This window comes from Trichechus manatus, unplaced genomic scaffold (genome assembly GCF_000243295.1).
Source record: "Trichechus manatus latirostris isolate Lorelei unplaced genomic scaffold, TriManLat1.0 scaffold00017, whole genome shotgun sequence".
Taxonomy (NCBI): domain Eukaryota; kingdom Metazoa; phylum Chordata; class Mammalia; order Sirenia; family Trichechidae; genus Trichechus; species Trichechus manatus.
Window position 1 is genome coordinate 18738422 of NW_004443953.1, and position 19387 is coordinate 18757808.

General features: G+C 39.5%; 1 protein-coding gene across 3 annotated transcripts in view; it reads left to right on the forward strand.

The window, feature by feature from the left end:
• The window catches only part of FIG4 (FIG4 phosphoinositide 5-phosphatase), a 141832-nt gene that overhangs the window by 353 nt on the left and 122092 nt on the right, over positions 1-19387 (forward strand). For 2 of the 3 annotated variants that reach the window (XM_023727647.1, XM_004372458.2), the window contains exons 2-3: positions 16582-16680; positions 19026-19149. In XM_023727647.1, coding sequence (XP_023583415.1) covers positions 16582-16680; positions 19026-19149 — 223 coding nt within the window. Of the gene's footprint in view, positions 1-15351; positions 16681-19025; positions 19150-19387 lie in introns of those variants that run through there. The other variant, XM_023727648.1, reaches the window with a different exon arrangement.

Below are 19387 nucleotides of genomic sequence, written 5' to 3' on the forward strand. Positions count from 1 at the left end.
GCCAACCCCCCAGTTCCCGATTCCCCGCCATGGGCGGAAGCTAGCCCTCCTGCGCTGTGCCTGGAGGTCTTCGCCCTGTTTGCGCACCCAGGGCACTGCTGAGTTTGCATGTACGTATTTCCACTTACAAGCCTCGGCTGGAGCACGCTGGAAACAGGTGTTTGCTACTTCATAAACTTTCAAGAGATTCTGTACGAGTTCTTCTTAGCTTTCAAACAGTCTGGTAGAGTTCTAGAGTTAAGTAGTTAAGTAGAGGTAAAGGTATGAAAAAAACTTTTTGACCGAATATCGGTAACTTTTCTCTTTTCCAATTCCATGGTATACCATCATTACGATTAATGTTAAGTGCACTGTTATTGCTGAAAAATATGGTTCTCTTTTTTCTTATTTGAAAGAAAAGAAAAACCTTTTTTAATAACAGCTAGTTTGAACAGAATTATCTTGCTTTTCACTTGACTTTTTTCCAACACATTTTATTTACTATTTTATTGCTTCAAATGGCTGCGTAAATAGTTGCTAGTAGAATAAGCAGATCCATTTTTATGTATTTAGGTTACTAGTACAGAAATTTAGGGAACTGAAAATAAAGTTGATACACCTTTTCTAAATGGGGATACCACAGTGATATTAGGGCCTGTGTTTAATTTTATCTGCTTAATGACAGCAAGATTGCATTTGCTGGAAACTTGCATAACACTCTTCCTTACGCTATGAAATGTCTTATAATGCACATTCAGTGGAACTTAGGTTGTCTCCATTACAGGAGTACAAGAAGGTAACTAACAGTTTCTCAGTTATAACATGGTCCTAAATCGCATGCCTGTTCCAGGTCATCATGAAGATAGAAATATTGTTGACTCTAAATAATTTTGCTAACAACCTTATTAGGTCCAGACCAGAAGATGAAATTATGTAGTATACTGTGTTTGCAAATATCTTCAGCTGTTCCCTGAGGAGAGTCATACAGGAGTGTCACTTTGACATTGAAAACAAAACATGCTTTTTGTAAAATGTGCCGGTAACTGTCCCTGGTTAGAAACATCAATATCATACTTAATCTACAGAAATCTCACCCCATTAATAAACTGAGTATTCATGAGGACTGGCTGAGACATCAGTGTAAACCCATCCATTCATTCTTTCCAAAGCACAGTTCAGATCATAAGCCTCCTCTGCTCAGAAGTCAGTGGCCCCATTCAGAGGACAGTAAACTCTAAATCTCTTTAGTTCTGCTTTCAAAGCTGTATATGATTTGTCCTCACCTTGTCTAGTTTCATATGTAATGTAATACTAATTGAGCAGACATTTTGAGGATCAACTGTGTGCTTTTATGTGCCTTATTCTGCAGTTAAATTGTATTGCTTTCAGATCCTTATATCTACCCTGTGTTTTTCTGCATTCTCTTCCCTGCAGTGTCTCCCCTCCTGCTACTACTATCAAATCTTGCTGGTCCTCACAGCAGAGATTTGGTACAGTGCCTTGCAAACAGTAGGCCCTCAGTAGATGCTGCTTAAGGGAGTCTAATGCAAACAGAAGGAGCCCTGGAGGCACAATGCTTGACTGCTGGGTTGCTAAGCGAACGATTCGAACCCACCCAGCCGCTCCGAGGGAGAAGAGACCTGGTGAACTGCTCCTGAAAAGATTACAGCCAGGAAACCCTGTGGGGCAGTTCTGCTCTGTCATGCAGGGTCACTTTGAGTTAGCATTGACTTGATGGTGCACAGCAACAGCAATGCAAAGAGACGTGGGTTCTAGAACCACTCAGCCATGAACCCACTCTGTGACCTCCCTCAGTCATCTGAGTATGGAAATTCACTCTGGCCAGTTTAGGGAAAAAAGGCAAATTTATCAAAAGGATACGGGATCAGAGGTGGGGGGTGGAGGTGGGGGGCGTTTGCACAGAATCATTGGAGTATCTTAGCTTCCCAGCCTCTGGAAAGGCAGGAACAAGACCACAGGGTTTGAGAACCCTCTCAGAGTACTGCCAAGAACATATCACTGGAGAAAGAATCGGATGGACTCAGCTATGATGGGGTATCTGCCCCTGTGTAGACTAATCATAGCAACTAGGGAGGGTTTGACAGTAGTGACTTGGCTACTGGATCCGCCCCTTTGTTTCAGGAATGGTTGGGCTTGGGCAGCCACCCTGAGAAATGTCAGCTGCATTTAAACTCTTTGAATCTCAGTTTCCTTATCAGTAAAGTGGATAATTCTTTTATATTTTTGACTTAGAAAAAGATAAAAGCAGAAAGTTTTTTTTTTTTTAATTGTACTTTAGGTGAAGGTTTACAGAACAAACCAGTTTCTCATTAAACAGTACACATATTGTTTTATGACGTTGGTTAACAGCTCCACAACATGTCAGCACTCTCCCTTCTTGACCTTGGGTTCCCTATTACCAGCTTTCCTGTCCCCTCCTGCCTTCTAGTCCATGTCCCTGGGCTGTCGGGACCCTTTAGTCTTGTTTTGTTTTATGGGCCTGTCTAATCTTTGGTTGAAGGGTGAACCTAAGGTGTGACTTCATTACTGAGCTAAAAGGGTGTCTGGGGGCCTTACTCTCAGGGTTTCTCCGGTCTTGGTAGGCCAGTGAGTCTGGTCTTTTTTTGTGAGTTAGAATTTTGTTCTACATTTTTCTCCAGCTCTGTCTGGGACTCTCTGTTGTGATCCCTGTCAGAGCAATCAGTGGTGGTGGCTGGGCACCATCTAGTTGTACCGGACTCAGTCTGGTGGAGTCCATGGCAGTTGTGGTCCATTAGTCCTTTGGACTAATCTTTCCCTTGTATCTTGTTTTCTTCATTTTCCCTTGCTCCTGAGCGGGTAAGATAAGTGGAGTATCTTAGATGGCTGCTCACAGGCTTTTAAGACCCCAGACAGTACTCACCTAGGTAGAATGTAGAACATTTGCAGAAAGATTTTTTTGAGTAATAAATTTAAAGCTTAAGGAATGTAAATAACTTGGAGAAAAGCATCACTGGGAACTAAATTAAAAAAGAAAAAACCTGTTGCCATCAAGCCAATTCTGACTCATGGTGACGCCGTTTCTGAGTGGAACCGTGCTCCTACGGTTTTCAGTGGCTGTGATCTTAGGAAGTAGATTGCCAGGCCTTTCTTCCATGGTTCTGCTGGATGAATTCAAATGGCCAACCTTTCAGCTAGTAGTTCAGTGCAAGCTGTTTGCACTGCTCAAACTAAAAACCAAACCCAGTGCTGTTGAGTGTATTCCAACTCATGGCAACCCCATGTGTTACAAAGGATTATCAATTTTATTAATCTTTTGAAGGAACCAAGTTTTGACTTGGTTAATTTTTTTCTACTGTTTGTTTACTTTAGATGCAGGTTTACAGAACAAATAGTTTCTCATTAAACAGTTATTACACATGCTGTTTTATGACATTGATTAACAACCCCACAACATGTCAACATACTCCCTTCTCGACCTTAGGTTCCCTATTACCAGCTTTCCTGTCCTCTCCTGCCTTCTAGTCCTTGTCCCTGGACTGTTGTGGCCATTAGTCTTGTTTTATTTTATGGGCCTGTCTAATCTTTGGCTGAAGGGTGAACCTCGGGAGTGACTTCATTACTGAGCTTAAAGGGTATCTGGGGGCCATACTCTCGGGGTTTCTCCAGTCTCTGTCAGGCCAGTATGTCTGGTCCTTTTTTGTGAGTTAGAATTTTGTTCTACATTTTTCTCCAGCTCTGTCCAGGACCCTTTATTGTGATCCCTGTCAGAGCAGTCAGTAATGGGAGCTGGGCACCATCTAGTTGTGCTGGACACAGTTTGGTGGAAGCCATGGTAGTTGTGGTCCATTAGTCCTTTGGACTAATCTTTCCTTTGTATTTTTAGTTTTCTTCATTCTCCTTGCTCTCGAAGGGTTGAGATCAGTGGAGTATCTTAGATGGCTGCTCACAGGCTTTTAAGACCCCAAATGCTACTCACCAAAGTAGAATGTAGAACATTTTCTTTATAAACTATGTTATGCCAGTTGAGCTAGATGTTCCCCGAGACCATGGTCCTCATAACCCTCAGCCCAGCAATTCGGTCCCTCAGCGAGTTTGGATGTGTCTATGGAGCTTCTATGACCTTGCCTTGTACAAGATGTGCTGGCTTATTTAATCAATTTTTACTCTTAGGTTTATTATTTTCTTCCTTTTACAGGTTTTGGATTTAATTAGTTCATTTTTCTAGATTCATGAGGTAGACATTTAGCTCATTAGTTTATTTCTTTCTTTTCTAATGTAAAGCATTTAGGACTGTAAGTGTAAATCCAGAAACAATAAAAAAACTAACAACAAACAGGGAAAGTACTAGTAGCTCGAATGACAAAAAAGCGGTATATCCTTATATGCAAACATGTTTTACAATTCAGTCTGAAAAATAAAACATTCAATAAAAAAGGACAAGGATGTGAATAGGTGATTCACCAAAAATGAAGTATATATGAGAAGACATTCAACTTATTAATAATTAAAGCTATAAAATAAAAGTAGATTCCTATTTTTCACCTATCAGAATGGCAATGATTGGAAACATTGGCCAGAGGCATTCCTTATTGGCAAGTATGTGAAATGAATGGACATTGTTGTTTTTGGTTGGTGGGAGTGTATTAATGGGTTAGGAAGGAATTTGTTGTTAGTTGCCATAGTTTCAGCTCCAACTCATGGTAACCTTATGTATAACAGAATGAAACATTGCCTGATCCTGTGCCGTCTTCGTGATCATTAGTACGTTTGAATCCATTTTTGCTGCTATTATGTAGCCAACCTAGGGGGCTCGTCTTCCAACACTGTACTGGGCAATACTCTCTTGGGATCCATGCGTTTTCACTGGTTAATTTTTGCAAGTAGATCACTAGGCCTTTATTCTTATTTTATCTTAGTCTGGAAGGTTTGCTGAAACCTGTCCTCCATGGGTGACCTGCTGGTATTTGAAATACTGGTGGCATAGTGTCCAGCATCATAGCAACATGAAAGCCCACCATAGTACTATAAAACTGAAGATGGGTGGTGAGGAAGGAATTAGGGGACACGTTAAAGAGCTAAAGAGACGGTGGATAAGATGGACTATGTCTTGTCCTGAGCCTTCATTTAGAAAGATGATCGGATAGAAGTGCTCCTGAGATGAAGTTCAGATTGTCATTGTTACCTGTGCTTAGAGGTGGATTTTAAGGTATATTTGGACAGGATAAAAAGATTACCCTAACAACTTCACCCCCACAAGACACACATGCAGACAAAAAACTGCCAGTTTTGTTCGGCCACCAATTTTAAAGTCAAGCACTATGTATTCATTTCTTTGTTATGAGATGGTCACTTACTTTGTTACCTGTGTTTAGAGGTGGGTTGGTAGATAGCATGCAGGAGGTAGTTTTGGCCTCATAAAGGGTCTCACTCCCAAACTTACCTTTTCTCTCTCACTCCTAGTACCTTCACACTGCCCTTTGCCTCTTATGACCCTTCTCTGGCCCTTATGTGTCCTGTGACCCAGGCCTACAGATCAACTAAGGCCGAACTCTCCAGCCCTAATGCTCATATAGCCCAGTGCAACTAGGAGTTGCCCATAGGAGATTTTAGCAACCTGAAGTGTTGTTAGTTGTCATCAATTCAGCTCTGACTCATGGCGACCCCAGGTACAGCAGAACCAAATGTTGCCTGGTCCTGCGCCATCTTTACGATCGTTAGTATGCTCGAGTCCATTGTTGCAGCTACTGTGTATTTTGAGTGTCTTCCAACCTAGGGGATTCATCTTCCAGCGCTGTATCAGACAATATTGTGTTGTACTGTGGTGGGTTGCATGTTGCTATGATGCTGGAAGCCATGCCACCAGTATTTCAAATACCAGCAGGGTCACCACCCATGGTGGACAGGTTTCAGCAGAGCTTCCAAACTAAGGCAGACAAGGAAGAAACACTTGGTGATCTCCTTGTGAAAATTAGCCGATGAAAACCCTATGGATCCCAACCTGAAGTTATCCTAGGTGAAATTGCAGTTTGCTTTAGGTGGTTTCCAAGTTATAGGTGCTCTTGCTGAATGTGATGCTCCTAGGGGTCTTAGCATTGTAGTAAGTGACCATCTTGTAACAAAGAAATGAATATATAGCGCTTGACTTTAAAATTGGTGGCTGAACAGAAGAACTGTGGCAGTTTTTTTGTCTGCATATATGTTTTGTGAGGGTGAAGTTGTTAGGGTAATCTTTACCCTTACTAGCTCAAAATTGTTGTCCTTCCTTCCTTGCTTCCTTTTTTCCTTCTTCCTTCCTCCCTCCCTCCTTCTCTCCCTCCAAAAGGATTTTAGGAAGCTTTTCCTCTCCTCCCACGTCACACAATAAAATAGAATAAAATAAGTAAGAACCACAACACGAGGAGTGCATCTTACTTAATTAGCCTTGATTTATGTAATTAAGGAATGAGAGAGAACAATTTAGGATATGGTTGCCAAAGGGATTGGAGAAGGGAACCAAAGCTTATAAGGTGGAAGAGAGAACATAGCTGATTTATAGTTGATTTGAAAGATGTGGTTGGAGGTGACCAAGTTTCACACTTGTTCTAAAGGAGATTTGAAGCTTCCTCTTCAGTGAAGCCCTGAAGCCCCGAAGCTCGTTTGTAGATATCCCTTTTGACTGTGAGAGGCCCACTTCCCCCTTCTGAGCTGCATTTCAAATTGTTGAGATTGCTAGAAGAAGTGAGGTGACAGACCTGCCACTTTTATTAGATTGTGAGAACTTTATGGAGATCTTTAAAAACAACAGCTTTAATCTGAAAGTTCAAGTGAAGTTTAACATTCATGGAAGCTGTTATACAACCTAAAATTTCTCCCCTTTCAAGAAGGTTGATTTCCTGCCTCAGATGAAAAGTGAGTGATTAATTAACCTGTCATTATAAAAGGAGATAACAATGTTAGCAGGTACTGAATTTCCTGTTAAATGGGTTACCTATTGTATTTCGTTTGGATTTCATGTTATGTCTCTTAGAGACACATTATCTTTAGACTAAATTACTGCTGTTAAAGTTACATTTTTGAAATTTCAAGCTTTTTCTTGAACTGTGTATGATACTTAACTTTCAGAAGAGAACCAACTCAGATCATTCTTCTGTCTTGATGGGCATTTTGACGTAGTTCTTTTTGGTATCCTAATTCTCTACCCAAATCCCCAGCAATCCCACCTCCCACAACATACCTATACAATCCCACTTCCCCCAACATATGTATACAACCCCACTTCCCCCAACATATGTGTACAACCTCACCTCCCCCAACATAGCTATACAGTCTCACTTCCCCCAACTTACCTGTACAGTCTCACTTCCCCCAACATATCAGTACAATCCCACCTCCTCCAACGTATCCATAAACACACACACAAACATTTTGCCCAGCAGGGTTGATTCATACGTGCTTATTTGTATGCATATATGCATTCAGACAATCCCAGCTAATGCATGACTGACTTGTGGAAATCCTGTATACATGAATTACTTTCCCTTTCCTTCCCTGTTACTTCTGGACATCCTATTTACCTCCATCATCTTCACCGTTGGCCCTTTATTACTTTAGACTTTGCCGGTGCCTGAGATGACCTTTCCTTCTTCCTACAATCCTTAGTTCTTACTATGAATTTATCACAAGTTTAACCCACAGTTTCCCCTCAGATATGTAAATCTCCTCACTAAACATTCACACACCTTAAGTATTCTTCAGTTTCATCTTCTTGAGACAGTGGCTCAGATCTGGACTTGTTGCCCCCAAGTCTGCAGCACAGCTGTCATCTTGGTCTCTCCCTTCACCGTCATCCTGTGTCCTCTTTTGCAGTGATTTTCCTATTTTCCTGCATCCCATAGCTTCCTCTTTCTTGATTTATGCCCTCTTTTTGGTGGAGCACCTCTTTCTATTGTTTCATGAGAAAGGGTTCGTCGCAGGTAATTTTTTTGAGCCAATGCATGTCTGAGAATGTTCTTATCCCACCCTCATGTTTGATTGATACATTAAATGTTAAATTAAATATTAGAATTAATTTTTTTGTTAGAATTTTGAAGGCCTTATGTTCCTGTCTTCCACCTTCCTGTGTGCTGCTGAGACTTTCTAGTGTTATTCTTTCTTGATCTTAGGTTGAAACCTGTTTTTCTTGTCTCTTTAGAAGATTGTACCATCTTATTTTATTTTGTTGTTTTTGAGAATATACACAGCAAAATATACACCAATTCAACAGTTTCTACGTGTACAATTCAGTGACATTGATTACATTTTTCAAGTAGTGCAACCATTCTCACCCCATTTTCAGAGTTGTTCTTCCTCCATTAGTATAAACTCACTGTCCCCTGAGGTTCCTGGCTAGTCTTTAGAGTTGCTTTTGTCAATTTGATCCCATATAGAGAGTTCTTCAAAGAGCATAATCCTCAAGGCAGACTTTTTACTAGTTAAGCTAAACTATCGTTTGGCTTTAAGACTTCAGGGGATGTATATATATATATAAATTGGTTTGGCTTTGTTTTTTTTTATTGTACTTTAGATGAAGGTGTACAGAACAAACTAGCTTCTCATTAAACAGTTAGTACACATATCGTTTTATGACATTGGTTAACAACCCCATGACATGTCAACACTCTCCCTTCTCAAACTTGGGTTCTCTATTACCAGCTTTCTTGTCCCCTCCTGCCTTCTAGTCCTTGTCCCTGGGCTGTTGTGCCCATTAGTCTTGTTTTCTTTTATGGGCCTGTCTAATCTCTGGCTGAAGGGTAAACCTCGGGAGTGACTTCATTACTGAGCTAAAAGGGTGCCCGGGAGCCATACTCTCGGGGTTTCTCCAGTCTCTGTCAGGCCAGTAAGTCTGGTAATTTTTTGTGAGTTAGAATTTTGTTCTACATTTTTTTCCAGCTCTGTCTGGAACCCTCTGTTGTGATCCCTGTCAGAGCAATCAGTGGTGGTGGCTGGGCACCATCTAGTTGTACTGGACTCAGTCTGGTGGAGGCTGTGGTAGTTGTGGTCTGTTAGTCCTTTGGACTAATCTTTCCCTTGTATTTTTAGTTTTCTTCATTCTCCCTTGCTCCTGAAGGGGTGAGACCAGTGGAGTATCTTAGATGGCCCCTCACCGGCTTTTAAGACCCCAGACGCTACTCACCAAAGTAGAATGTAGAACATTTTCTTTATAAACCATGTTATGCCAGTTGAGCTGGATGTTCCTGAGATCATGGTCCCCGTAGCCCTCAGCCCAGTAATTCAGTCCCTCAGGGAGTTTGGATGTGTCTCTGGTGTTCTCATGACCTTGCCTTGTACAAGTTGTGCCGGCTTCCTTCAGGGGATATTTTTGGTTTAAGGTTTAAAGATTATCTCAGGGCAGTGGTTTCAGGGGTTCATCCAGCCTCCATGCCTTCAGAAAGTCTGGATTCCATGACAATTTGAGATTCTGTTCTGCATTTTCTCCCTTTTGATGAGGATTCTTCTATGGAATCTTTGATTAAAATGTTCAGTAATGCTAGCTGGGCACCATCCAGTTCTTCTGGTCTCATGACAAAGGTGGCACTTTTGCATGGAGGTAATTAGCCACACATTCCATATCCTCCTCGTGTTCTTGACTCTCCTTCCTGTGTTGCTCCAGGTTAATAGAGACCAATTGTTGTGCCTTGGATGCCATCCTCTTTTTTCTGAAATTTTATGCTCCTACCTCTAAAAACTGCAAAAGCTGGACAATGAATAAGGAATGAAGAAGAATTGGTGCTTTGAATTACAGTGTTGGCGAAGAATATTGAATATACCATGGACTGCCAGAAGAACGAACAAGTCTGTCTTGGACGAAGTACAGCCAGAATGCTCCTTAGAAGGGAGGATGGCGAGACTTCGTCTCACATACTTTGGATATATTATCAGGGGGACCAATGCCTGGAGAAGGACATCATGCTTGGTAAAGCAGAGGGTCAGCAAAAAAGAGGAAGACCCTCAACGAGATAGATTGACACAGTGGCTGCAACAATGGGCTCAAACATAGTAATGATTGTGAGGATGGCACAGGACTGGACATTATTTCATTCTGTTGTAATAGGGCTGCCATGAGTTAGAACCAACTTGACGGCACCTGCCAAGAACAACAACCTCCAAAGGTGTCAGGTGCTATTAATTTCCACACCTTTTGGGGGTTCTGTAGCATGAATCCGCACATACAGGGTCGCCATGAGTCTGAATCGACTCGACAGCGACTAACAACAACAGTGTGAATTGGAATGCTTCTTAACTCTCCCCACTGCCATCTTAGGATTCAACTTTCTTGGGCCTGCTTTTCAGTTTCAAATAATATTTTTTGCTGCTATCTCCTTCCCTCCTTTTGCTCTTGGGGTTTTGTGCCTAAAAACAAATAAAAAAGAAACTTTCCTATTGTTTTAGTAAGATGTTTCAGAGGAACAGAGGCGTTAGTCTTCTATATTTAACCAGAAGACTACCCATTTGCTCTTCAGCCAGTTCTGCTATGGATTTTGCTGCCACCCTCTCACTGAAACTGCCTACCGAAAGGCCACTCACACACTGCTTGTTGTCAGATCCACTGGGTACTTCTCTGTCCTCATTTTACTTGACCTGTTAGCAGTATTTGATGTGCATGTGAAATGATCTCTTCCCTTTGCTTTGGCAATTCCATACTGCCCTGGGTTCTTCCCACTCACTGGCCATTCCTCTCAGTCTTCTCAGCTGGTTTCTTCTCTTTATCCAGCCTCTGAATGATGGAGTGTCTCAGGCTAGTTTTTTGGGCTCTCTTCTCTATCTACACTCTTCCTAGTAGGTTTAACCCAGTCCCATGGCTTTAAATACCATGTATGGGCTGATGACACCCACTGAGTTCTTTCCTTTAAGATCTGGATTCATCTCTTCAGTTCCTGCTTGCTTTCTTTGGGCATCTCAAACTCTGCTGTAAGTAGAACTCTAGTTTTCCGTCAAACCTGTTTCTCCTAATGGGGAACCCAGGGTCAAGAAGGGAAGAGTGTTGACACGTTGTGGGATTGGCAACCAATGTCACAAAACAATATGTGTATTAATTGTTTAATGAGAAACTAATTTGCTCTGTAAACCTTTACCTAAAGCACAATAAAAAACAAACAAATGAAAACCTGTTTCTTCTCCAGTTATTCCTACATCAGTATGTGGCACCGCCATATAGCTAGGTTGCTCAAACCGAGAACCAGGAACCTAGGGATCAACCTTGATTGCTACCTTTCTGATCTAATCCATCAGCAATCTTCAGTTTATCTTTTTGCTCAGGTGTCTATCTAGCCCAGTGCTTCCTGGCACATGAGACATTCAGTACTAAATGATCAAGTGAACGATGTCAATACAAAACCAGGAAAATTTGGTGTAAAAAAAAGTTGACTCTAAAAATGTTGAGATCATGAAAGACAAAGGCAAGGGGACAATTCTAAATCAAAGGAAATTTTAAACAGCATAGTAACCAAGTGCAACGCATGATCCTTGATTGGATTCTACTTTTATTTTTTTTTTGTAGCAGCATTATTTATTTTTATTTTATTTTATTTGGATTCTACTTTTAAAAAAGCTAGATATAAAGGTTGTTATCGGGACACTTACGAAAATTTTAATACAGATTGTATATAGATAATGTATAATTAGTATCATGATTACATACATGGATGTTCATGTTTTTAGGAAATAGAAGTTGAAGCTTCTAGGGGTGATGTGTCATAATACCTGCAACTTACTTTCAAATGATTCTGTGGGAGAAAAGCTTATCTCAAGAGGGAGGGGAGCATAAAGCAAATGCAGCAAAATGTTAACGATTGGTGAATCTAGATGAAGGGTGTATGGATGTTCATTATACTATTTTGTCATTTTATCTGTAAACCCTTTGCCGTCAAGTCAATTCTGACTCATAGCGACTCTATAGGACAGAGCAGAACTGCCCCATAGAGTTTCCAGGGAGTGCCCGGTGGATTCGAACTGTTGACCTTGTGGCTAGCAGTTGTAGCACTTAACCACTACGTCACCAGGGTTTCCATTTTAACTGTAGGTAAGAAGTTTTTCAAAATAAAAATCCGCCATGGAGAAGAACTTTAAGAAATAGACATTGCAGGGCAGTTTTTTAACTCCCCAAAATGCTGAGATCCATTTTGAAGCATAGTATTCAATGTAACAAAGTCTAAAGAGATACGTAGTAATAGAGTTGATGTATTTAACTGGAAGGAAATAAAGCTGAGGCAAAACAAGGCCTTCCTGTAACAGTTCCCTTTTTTACAAACGCTTATGAAATTAGATGGTTAGCTGTCCACCAGGGGGCAGTGGAGGAGAGTAATTCTGTCCACAGCAGGCCAACTGAAAACTGGTTTTCTTTCCAATGTAACTGGCTCCACATGAGGTCGCTATTCTCTGAGCAAAACATTTTTAGATTCTTAGAACATTATTGATGAGAGAGAATGTGAATAGTTATGCCGATTCCCATTTCTTTCCCTCTACTCAGATCTGCCTCTAAATGTGGTGGATTTTAGCTTTTGTCTCCTCTAATTCATGGAGTCTTTGGAGAGGCCTGGGTATGGGAGGTTAGATCTGCCTTCCTGTGTGTGTATTCCAAAGGCCAGTGCACCATGCATTTATAATATCTTTTTTTTTTTTAATAAACCTGCCAAGGTATAATCCTATCACAAATAATGTTTAGATTTCCTAAAATTCTAGCAATTTCATTCAGGGATTTTTTTTTTTTTTTTAACCTCCTGTAAAGCTGTGATGTATCTCCTTACTAAGTGGCTGCATTAAAAAAGACTATCTTTCTGTATATCTGCTTACCCAAAAAGGATGGGGTAGTGTAAATGTTGTAGGAAACTACCCAGCAAATTAAAGTGATTGCTCTGCGGTAAGTGGTTCTCTTTCAACTAACATTAACCTAATGCCTGTGGAACCAGATCATGCTACGAGACTGGGGGAATTAAAAACCACAGGACTTAGGGAGTTAGCTCCAGTCTCATAAGGTGCTTATAATTAGGCGGAGCAGGCAGACATGCCCCAAACAAATTGAGACAAGGCCCTTAGAAGTAAGTGCTAAATTTAGATATAAATAAAAGTGCTTTGAGAGCCCAGAGCAAGGGGTGGTGTCACTTGTCCTAACTTAGTACAGGAAGTCCTGCTTAGCTGTCCTTCAAGGCCAAATTCAGCATCAAGATAACCTCAGCTTCTCTGGGTAGCTTGCTCTGATCCTCCCTAACTCATTAGATGCCCTTGCTGTGTTCTCATTGTACCTAGTTCATAGTTCTATTGGAGCACATTATTCATGATTGTTAATTTGCATGCTCCTCTCTCCCAAGGACAAAGACTGGTTACTGATATACTTGTGCATTCTCCCATTCTGGTCTGTATGTACTTTTCTTTCTCTGGGGTACTCTCTTTTTTCCTCTGTGTTTTTTATCTTTTTCTCAAATACAATGTCACATACTCTCTGACGTCTTAAAAAGAAAAGGAACTAACATTCCAAGTGCCTTCTTTGTAGTGGACACTGCATTGGGTGCTTTAGGAGCATTTTAATCCTGTTCCTCTAATGAACACTTCAAGCAAACAACAAGCATTTTGCACTTGCTGTTTCCTATCCTAGGAATAGTTTTTCTTCAGGTCTTCAAGAACACGGCTTCCTTTTCTGCTAACAAACATGTTATAGTTTGCAAACCATTTTTATGTTAACATTATTAGGTTTAGTTACCCCTCTCTCCTCTCAGTGGTGGGTAGGGTCTCAGGGACAGGAATTAGCTGAGGCCCAGCCGAGACTCTTTGACACCACCCCCACCCCTGCCCCTTCTCACTGCTCCCCCAGTGCATCAAGTCCTGGTCACTGGATGTCCCAACATAGTTTAATAATTTTTAGTATAATTGCTTTATTTCTACCTCATTATTGCTGGGAGGGTTATCCAGACTCTGTCTCTCCTAGGAAATGAGGGATTGAGTTATTGGTTTGCCTTCTTTTAACTTATAGTTTTGCTCTACATAACCTACGAGTCTAGTGCAGACTTTTATAAACAGATACTATATTGTTGTCGTTGTTGTTAGGTACCGCCAAGTGGGTTCCGACTCTTAGTGACCCCATGTGCAACAGAACGAAACACTGCCTGGTTCTGAGCCACCCTCACAGTCATCCAGCTTCCCTGATGAGTTGCTCAGCATACAGATTGAATAAGTGTGGTGAAAGGATACAAACCTGAAGCACACCTTTCCTGATTTTAAACCACGCAGTATCCCCTTGTTCTGTTTGTACAACTGCCTCTTCGTCTGTTTAGAGGTTCCTCCTGAGCACAATTAAGTGTTCTGGAATTCCCATTCTTTGCAACCGTATGCATAATTTGTTACGATCCACATAGTCTAATGTCTTTGCATAGTCAATAAAACACAGTTAATCATTTTTCTGGTGTTGCTGCTTCCAGCCAAGATCCATCTGACACCAGCAGTGATATCCCTCATTCCACATCCCCTTTGGAATCCGGCTTGAATTTCTGGCAGTTCTCTGTTGATGTACTGCTATAACTGCTTTTGAATGATCTTCAGCAAAATTTTACTTGTGTGTGATATTAATGATATTGTTAAATAATTTCCGCATTCCGTTGGATCACCTTTCTTTGGAGTGGGCACAAATATGGATGTCTTCCAGTCAGTTGGCCAGGTAGCTGTCTTCTAAATTTCTTGGCATAGAAGAGTAAGCACTTCTAGTGCTGCATCCACTTGTTGAAATATCTCAATTGGTATTCTGTCAATTCCTGGAGCCTTGCTTTTCACCAACGCTTTCAGTGCAGCTTGGACTTCTTTCTTTAGGACCATTGGTTCTTGATCATATGCTGCCTCCTAAAATGGTTGAACATCGACCAGTTCTTTTTGTTACAGTGACTCTGTGTATTCCTTCCATCTTCTTTTGATGCTTTCTGCGTTGTTTAATATCTTCCCCATAGAATCCGTCAATATTGCAACTTGAGGTTTAATTTTTTTCTTCAGTTCTTTCAGCTTGAGAAATGCCAAGTGTGTTCTCTTACGGTTTTCTAACTGCAGGTCTTTGCACATTTCATTATAATACTTTATCTTCTCAAGCTGCCCTTTGAAATCTTCTGTTCAGCTCTTTTGCTTCATCATTTCTTCGTCTCACTTTAGCTATTCTGTGTTCAAGAGCAAGTTTCAGAGTCTTTTCTGACATCGATTTTGGTCTTTTCTTTCTTTCTTGTTTTTTTAATAACTTCTTGCTTTCTTCATGTATGATGTCCTTTGTGTCATTCTACAACTCGTCTGGTCTTCGATCATTAGTGTTCAGTGTGTCAAATCTATTCTTGAGATGGTCTCTAAATTCAAGTGGGATATACTCAGGGTCATACTTTGGCTGCCGTGGACTTGTTCTAATTTTCTTCAGCATCATAGTAACATGCAAGCCACCACAGTATGACAGCATGACAGATGTGTGGGGAAACAGACATATAGTTAATACTAATAAAGAGAACATCCATTTGTTTCTCCAGATTTAGAGTTAAAACAGTATAACCAAGTGTTTATATTCTGCTATGGGGTAAAATCTTACTTTTTCAAATCTTACCCATCTTTTAAGTGTCAATTCAAGTCCTGACTCCTCTGACGTTTTATGCATGTATAGTAACTCACAGTAATCTTTCCTACTCTGATTTCCTGTGATGGTCTACATACTTCAGTTTGGCCATCAGCCTAGAGAATTATTTTGATATTTAATCGCTTTGTGTAGTTATAACTTATCCAACCAGTGGGATGGTAAAATGCCAGTTGATTGTAGCAGTGTCTTCTCTATTTTTGTGTCGAAAAACTGTCATTTTTTTAAAGGACAGTTTTGAAGCAAAATATCGCCAATAATAGTTTTACTTATTTCTGAAATGCAATTTAAGAATAATTCATGTTTAGTTTTTCTAAAGAACATTTTCACTTAAATACAAGATTATTATTTTTCTGTATTTTTATTATTCATTTCATTCTCAGTACGCATTTAAGAAGACAAATGCATTTCGTTCGAATAGAATGCTCCAAGGAAGAGTTTCAGAAAAGAAAGAATATTAATTATTTCTTTAGCTTATTTATGAAAAGTCGTTTTGGAAAGTACATCCATTTTATTCTTTTACAGGACTTTTGGGTGGATTTTTACATTTGCTGTGTTAAAGTCATTCTCAGTCTTGAGAAAATTTGTAAAGGTTTATTTGATAAAGTATCAGCATTTTAATAGCTCTAATTGTCTAAGCATTCCTAATTATATGTTGAGCTTTCTAATTCTTACCACAGCTGCTCTTTCTGGCAACGTTTAAACGTCAGTCTCCAATCAGTTACGTTAATCTCTAATCATACAGTATAATTAAATTCATCTGACCTGGTTACTGGGCACATTTCGGAAATCAGACTGATTCTTATCTTGACATCATTAAGACTATTTCCATATGAAAACTGATCTTTTGGAATCATTTTACAGCCTTTCCTTTATCTGCCAGTTAACATTTCACCAAAACATTTCTTTTGAAAAGTAACCTAACTGACTTTATTAATTAAAAAAGAAACTGAAATGATTATAAAATACATATAAGACAAAATGCCTAAGAAACTAATGACATTCCTTTTTATTTGTAGAGATACTTCCTAGTTGGAAGCAATCATGCAGAAACGAAATACCGTGTCTTGAAAATTGATAGAACAGAACCAAAAGATTTGGTCATAATTGATGATAGGGTAAGTGTCTTGCAAACATCACTACTTTAAGGAAAAAAAATTTCATACCACTTGTTTAAAAGAATATGAGGTGTCCTAACAGCTTTTAGTGATATGTTATTTTTTTATTATGCTTCAAAAAATTATGATTATTTTTCTTGATTGGCTAGAATTTAATTTCTGATCTGGTTTCCAGAAATTACTGATATTATGAAGCATGCAACAATATGGATAAACCTTGAAAACATTATGCTAAGTAAAATAAGCCAGACACAAAAGGACAAATATTGCAAGATTGCATTTATATGAAATATCTAGAAATTCATAGAGGCAGAAAGTAGATTAGAGGCTACCAGGGCTTGGGGGTGGGGGAATGGGACGTTATTGCTTAATGGATACAGAGTTTCTGTTTGGGATGATGAATAAGTTTTGGAAATAGATAGTGGTGTTGGTTACACAACATTGTGAATGTAATTAATGCCACTGACTCGAACACTTAAAAATGGTTAAAATGGCTAACTTTATGTTATATATACTTTACAAGAATTTTTTTAAAAAAAGAAGAAGAAGTATGCCGGAATTACATTGTATCCCTGATCATTGATTTCTTTTAGAAAGTAAACTCTTTGGGTAAGATAATGAAAATATTTTCTTAGCTGAAATTTTAAGAATTCAGTGTAACTGTTATTATTACATTTACCAAAGAGATGATCTGTTACTGTGCTTTAAAATGAAGCTACGTGAAGTCAAGGAAGACTTCCATGCTGCAGAATTTTTATAGAGCTACTTAAAAGCACCTCTAGGGCCTCTTTGCTATACACTGTTCTTATCTGGATATCACATTATCCGGAGTCAGAAATACAGAGACTTAAATCAAGTGGCACAAAAAATTAGGCTGTTATTCAAAAGTGAAATACAATAAGGTATTTGTATTTGAATGAGTTCGAGGGAGTTCTGGGCTAGGCAAGGAAAAATACATGACCACGAGATAACCGCGTTGCACAACAAGCTGTCTCTTGAGGCCAGCACGTTGATAGCCTTGATAGCTGCATATAGGGGGCAGTCCCCCATAGTGCAGGGTTTTTGAGAGGCAAGCAGGGCAGGGAGCTACTGCTCCCAAGAAGAGGAGAAAAAGGGGGTCTTATGTTTGTCTGGGCGGTGTCCTTCTGCATCAGGGTGGAAGGACAGCAGCGCCTAGGGGTCCTTATAGCTATAGGATTTTATCTTATCTGTGGATGGCAGATGTTGGGTGCAGTCTTGTGAGATATGTAGAGCAGACAGGCTTTAAGTGGCTAAAGATCTGCTTATTTGGATTATTTTTAAAATGATTGATTGTACAAATTTGAGTCTGGCACTGGGGAGCTTTTTTGGGGGCTAATGGGCCTCAGCTTGCTATGAAGAAGTGAACTTCCTGGGACCAGTACACAGAGACCATTTTTGGCTCATTTATGCAACAGTGTAGTTATAACAATTATATATTTAACACCTTTTTCTCCCTGCAAATAATGTGCCCATGCAAGTAATGTGCACCCGTATATAACATGCATAGCACACCCAGGAAAATAATGTGTGAGGGAGTTGTGTAGTTGGCAAAAAAAAAAAAAAAAGTATCGTGCATGTGTTATTTGTGTAAAAATACAGTGTGTATATATATGTGTATATATATTTATATTATATGTAATTATATAATGTTATGTAATGCTTTCAAATGGGAGAACTTAACTTACCCTTTGCATTGAAGTTCTTGTCTATGAGTATTTCTGAATCCACTCAGATTCCTGGTTTCTCAAATATATTAGTAGGTGCAGTCTGGAACTCATTTCACCAAGCTCTATGCAAAACCATTTTTTGTATTGTAATAATCTTAGATAAATTGCCTATTGTGCTTTCCCACACTCCTAGAGTTTTTATTAATACAACTAAATGACTGTTGGTTTTATTTAGGGGTGGGAATGGTTGATCAGGGACCTCTTTGAGAATCTATGGAATTCTCATAAAAACCTATGAGAATTCTCATAAAAATACACATATGCACACACACTTAAAATTTTGTGTACAGTTTTAAGGGGTTCACAGACTTCTTGAACATTATCTGTGGGCCCCTTAAATCCTTGAATCTTAGTTTAGGGTATAAGATTTTGACAGTTTTTAAGTGTACTAGCATGTGATCAAATAACCAACTTTCACTGCTAATTTTAAAAAATTTGTTAGCTTTTTTAAATTGTGGTTTAATCATGCAGTATTATATACTGCTCCATGAAATAGCTACTGATTCTTGTAGACAACTTTTACTTTTCAGTGGTAAATAATAAATAATCAGTGTAAACACTGTGTGAACCTTACAGATGAAATTTGCTTGTTTCTAGCATGTATATACTCAGCAAGAGGTGAGAGAACTTCTTGGCCGCTTGGATCTAGGAAATAGAACAAAGATGGGACAGAAAGGATCCTCGGGGTTATTTCGAGCTGTTTCAGCTTTTGGTGTTGTAGGTAAGAAATATACCTCCCTCTTAACTACAACTCTTTCACTCTCTCTCTCTCTCTCTCTCTCTGTGTGTGTATATATATATATATGTATATACAGATACATATATGTACATTATATGTGTACATACAACACACACACACACACTCTTTAGGAGAGTTTACAAGGCTATATAGCTGTATAACTTTATGACCTGTTATCTGTGGCTTCAGTTGGCTAAATAAACTTCATTATCCACCAATC